The 5,234-nt window shown below is 42.7% G+C and overlaps 1 protein-coding gene across 4 annotated transcripts in view; it reads right to left on the reverse strand.

The window, feature by feature from the left end:
- The window catches only part of si:ch211-191i18.2 (uncharacterized protein LOC564095 homolog), a 22,023-nt gene extending 19,615 nt beyond the window's left edge, over nt 1-2,408 (reverse strand). Inside the window, exons 1-2 of one of the 4 annotated variants that reach the window (XM_035993021.1) lie at nt 2,371-2,408; nt 1,800-1,881 (exon numbers count right to left, since the gene is read on the reverse strand). In XM_035993021.1, coding sequence (XP_035848914.1) covers nt 1,800-1,863 — 64 coding nt within the window. In that variant the 5' untranslated portion in view covers nt 1,864-1,881; nt 2,371-2,408. Of the gene's footprint in view, nt 1-1,799; nt 2,015-2,370 lie in introns of those variants that run through there. The other 3 variants (XM_035993020.1, XM_035993022.1, XM_035993019.1) reach the window with 3 other exon arrangements.
- Nucleotides 2,409-5,234: the final 2,826 nt, after the last annotated feature.

The raw sequence follows: 5,234 nt of genomic DNA on the forward strand, positions 1-5,234 counted from the left end.
ACATCTGTAATTTAATCTCACAGAGGAGTGTTGGCTCTCACTGTTTGCGTTCGAATGATCTTTTGTTGCTCGCTGTTCCACTTGCCTGTACAGAACTGGGAAAAAGGGCTTTTGTTCACTCAGCCCCCCAAACATGGAACATGTTGCAAAAAGACTGGAAATTGACTGAATTACTTTCATTGAACGCTTTTAAGCCCAGATTGACAGCACTTGAGTCGATCCTTTGTAATTGTTTTTCATAATGTATATGTAATCGTATTGTATGTTTATAACTTTTTTGCTGCTTCTTGGCCAGGACTCCCTTGAAAAAGAGGTTTTTAATCTCAATGGGATTTTTCCTGGTTAAATAAAGGTTAAATTAAAAAAAAAAAAATCAGCTAGCGCCAGCTAACGTCAACGGTAGGTAGCTGCTAGCTAACGTTAGCTAGAAGGGTTTGTCGTGACTTTGCCTGGAACGCAGCCAAGTCGTGAGTCATGACTTGAAGTCGTAACTTACGGGCTAAAAATTGTGTCCGGACCGCAGCAATAGAGAGATGCAGATGTGAAAGACCCGGAAACGCTGACCAATCAGAGCAGACTGGGCTTTTTCAGGAGGGGAGTGGGGGGGCTTAAAGAGACAGGCGCTAAAATGGAGCGTTTCAGACGAAGGGGGACTCGAGGTACATTCAGGCCGACTGTATGAGGAAAATAATCCGTCTTTTGAACATTAAAGCATGTAAACATGCTGTAGTAGTAACCCAAAATACAAGCAGGAACCTGAAAATGAACATGATATGGGATCTTTAACGTCTTCCTGGACATGAACTCTGCCCCCCCCTCCCCCCCTCTTAAAAGCCCTGTGTTTTAGGAGCCAAACACCCGCCCTCCCCCCTATGAGGATCATCACGCTCTTATACAGCAGCAGTCAACGTGCTAACGACAGGAATAAATACAGTCATTCATACAGTCACACTAGAATACATACACATTACAGAACTTTACTTTTTCAGAGCTATATGTACGAATACGTCATGACAACAGGCTGCTGTCTGTAACTCAAACTGAAGTTATATGTTTCCTTCCTGAACTCAGAAGTCAATCTGAACAGAGAAAAGTTCACTTCACCCTCCTGGTGTCCTCGGGTCAAATCTGACCCATATTCAAAAAGTTTCTACATCAGAACATTTGGCTTTTCTTTCAACCAAATTGTCAAAAAAACATAACGTGGATGGTTCCGTACGGCGCTCTTCACGAGTCAAATAAATGATCAGTTCACTACTTTTCATTGAATTTGACAAAAAAATAAACTGTATAAATAACTTTGGGGACGACAGAAGCGACAGAAGTGACGAAAAAGACGACCACAAACGTCGGAAACAATTAGTCAATTTTGACCCAGAAAAATGAAAAGTTGCACGGTCGACGGGAAGACAACACAAGGGTTGATCCAGCGCTGGAATGTAACTAAGTACATTTACTCCAGTACTTGTACTTCAGTCCAAATGTTGAGGTACTTGTACTTTACTTGAGCCTTTTCTTTTCATGCAACTTTCTACTTCTACTATGGCTGCCAGTGAAAGTGGGGTACGTGGGGGGGGGGTGTATACAGTTGTGTTACGGTTAAACTGTAACATAAATTCACCAGAACACACACACACACACACACACACACACAGAGCGAGCGCACAGGAAGTTAAACAGCTGCAACACTCACACAGACCACATGAACAAGATGTCAAACACACACACATGCACACACACACACACACACACACACACACACACACACACACACACACACACACAGTGTGAGGACTCACCCGCAGGCAGCAGCAGCAGGATCAGAGCGCTCAGATAAACATACAGGAGACTCAAACTGGACATGATTCAGAGAGAGAGAGAACGGACGGAGGAAAGGACTGAGAGTGATAGAGAGACAAAGAGTGCAGAGATAGAGAGAGTGCAGGAGGTGTGATGTCCTCCCCAACTGAGACCTGAATGAATGAGAGACAGAGAGAGAGAGAGGGAGGGAGAAAGGAAGAGAGAAAAGGGGAGGAGAGAGAGAGAGAGAGAGGGAGGAGGAGGAGGGGGAGGAGGAGGCAGGCCCTGGTTTTCTGCCAAGTTTGTTCCCCATTTGCAAAACATGAGCAGAGACAAAGAGAGGGAGAGAGAGAGAGAGAGAGAGAGACACAGAAAGAGAGACAGACAGACAGAGAGAGAGAGAGGGAGAGAGAGAGGGGGACAGAGAGAGACAGAGAGACAGACAGAGAGAGAGAGACACAGAAAGAGAGACAGACAGACAGAGAGAGGGAAAGAGAGAGAGAGAGGGGGAGAGAGAAAGAGAGAGAGAGAGGGGGGAGAAAGAGAGAGAGGGGGAGAGAGAGAGAGAGAGAGAGAGAGAGAGAGAGAGAGAGAGAGAGACAGACAGACAGACAGACAGAGAGAGGGAGAGGGAGAGATGAAAAGACAGAAAGACAGAAGCCGACCATGCGACTATGCAGACCATATTGGAGAGGAGTGAGATCTCAGTGGGTCAGGGTGAGCAGGTATAGGAACGGGACTCCGGCTGTCTGTCGGGCCCGGGCGCTCTGAGCATCTGCGTTTCGGTGCCTTGCTCAGGGACCCGAGCTGCGGTACGCCACGTCAACGGGTTACCACGCGACCACTGAATCCTCGGCCTCAGCCAAAACGCTGCCTCGCCGTGACGTCAGACTCGGAGCGAGTCCCGCCCTTCCCCAGAGGGGGGAAAAAGCAACCAAAAAAACGACGAAAAGATCCCAAAAAAAAAGCAAAAAAATAGCCCCGTGGGTTAGAGCCGGCTCTTGCTGTTTGCTCTTTCCAAACAGGAGCGAGTTCAGACATGCTGACAGAAACCCGAATCCTGTTGCACAGACATCTGTTCAGGCCCGGCCCGTAATATAGGCAGGATAGGCACACGACACAGGCAGTCACAATGAGTAAAGGAAAAGTCATACATTAATAAAAATAAAAGGCATAGAAAAATCATCAGAAGTGCGGAAATAAAGGGCTACAAACCTCAACAAAAAGTGACAAAAACAGCTAATTTCTTGCCTATAGGACACCAAATTGGTCTGTGCCGACTCTGCGTCTATATAATTTAATAATATACAGCGCTCAGCATAAGTTTATGAACCCATGCTAAAGTTGACTAAAAAGAGGAATACAAAAATCATCTTTTGGAAATTGATCTTAATGCCTTAATTAAAAAAAAAGAGGAAAAATCCGACCTTTTAGGACACCAATTTTCTTTGTGAATGAATAACGTATCGTAAATAAATAAATGTTCTTCCTTAAAATACAGGGGGCATAAGTCAGTACACCCCTATGTTAAATTCCCATAGAGGCAGGCAGACTTTTATTTTGAAAGGCCAGTTATTTCATGGATCCAGGATACTATGCATCCTGATAAAGTTCCCTTGGCCCCCACATCATCACATACCCTTCACCATACCCCCACATCATCACATACCCTTCACCATACCCCCACATCATCACATACCCTTCACCATACCCCCACATCATCACATACCCTTCACCATACCCCCACATCATCACATACCCTGCACCATACCCCACATCATCACATACCCTGCACCATACCCCCACATCATCACATACCCTTCACCATACCTAGAGATTGGCATGGATTTATTTCAGTTAGCCTAATAGCTGGTCTGATTTGCATTGAGAGATGATCTTTTGGAAAGTACCCCATGCCAGTCTCACTGTATGTAAAAAATGAAAGCTTGTGACTGCAGTTTTGAGAAACTGGTGTGCAGAGGTTCTTGTGTTTTTATATTTCCTGTCTGTTACACCGACACACGTTGTCTCAATCAGACAGGAATCCTCCCGACTCGAGTCAACCAGAGACCAAGGTTACGGGTTAACCACGTTAAAGGGTTAACGTGTTGCGGCCTGCTCCTTTAAACAGTTCCTGTCTCGGCCCAGAAAGCCTCTTTTGTGTTCTGCATGCAACAGCTGGAGACTAAACAATAGACCCTGAGTCTGTTTTCTATTTTCAGTCTCGCCGCGCGGTGACATCATCAGTGAGGTCAGCAACCACCAAATATGGACGTTTTAGAGTGACACAGAGAGAGAGAGAGGAAACATCAGTTCCCTGCTCTGTCCGGGACTCCAACCGGCAACCCTCAAGCTGCTGGTTTGAATACTAAAAAGACTTTGTTTAACCTTCCTGTTGTCCTCGGGTCGACTTTGACCCTTTTTTAAAAAAGTTTCTATATCAGAAATTTGGGTTTTCTTTCAACCAAATTGTCAAAAAAAAAAAAAACGTGGATGGTTCTGTACAATTACATTTTATGGCATTCAAATTCATTTTTTTATAAAAGAACGTTGAAAAAGGGACAAAAATTTCAGAAAAGTTTCAAAAATATCAAAAAACAACAACAGAAATGTTCCATAAAAAGCGCATAAAAGTACAGACAAAAACATCGGAAAAAGTGACTTAAAAATGTTTGGAAAAAATCTTCAAAAACATCGGAAAAAGTGACATAAAAATGTTTGGAAAAAATCTTCAAAAACATCGGAAAAAGTGACTTAAAAAAATTGGGAAAAAATCTTCAAAAACATCGGAAAAAGTGACATAAAAATGTTTGGAAAAAATCTTCAAAAACATCGGAAAAAGTGACAAAAATGTTTGGAAAAATCTTCAAAAACATCGGAAAAAGTGACTTAAAAAAATTGGGAAAAAATCTTCAAAAACATCGGAAAATGACATAAAAATGTTTGGAAAAAATCTTCAAAAACATTGGAAAAAGTGACAAAAATGTTTGGAAAAAATCTTCAAAAACATTGGAAAAAGTGACTTAAAAAAATCTTCAAAAACATTGGAAAAAGTGACTTAAAAAAATCTTCAAAAACATCGGAAAAAGTGACATAAAAATGTTTGGAAAAAATCTTCAAAAACATCGGAAAAAGTGACTTAAAAAAATGGGAAAAAATCTTCAAAAACATCAGAAAAAGTGACATTAAAAAATTTGAAAAAAGCTTCCAAAACATCGGGAAAATGTGACAAAACCATTGGGACCAAAACGTAAAATTTTGACCCAGAAAAACAAGAAGTTGCATGGTCGACGGGGTAGACAACACAAAGGGTTAAAGTCAACGAATACAAGCTGTTCTCACGCAGCACGGCGGCACGGACAACAACACAATGTTTGGCTCCTAAAACACAAAAGGTGGGAAACGGGGGTTCATCCATCAACGCTGGCAGCTGC

This window comes from Sander lucioperca, chromosome 16, assembly GCF_008315115.2.
Source record: "Sander lucioperca isolate FBNREF2018 chromosome 16, SLUC_FBN_1.2, whole genome shotgun sequence".
In the NCBI taxonomy this organism is placed as follows: domain Eukaryota; kingdom Metazoa; phylum Chordata; class Actinopteri; order Perciformes; family Percidae; genus Sander; species Sander lucioperca.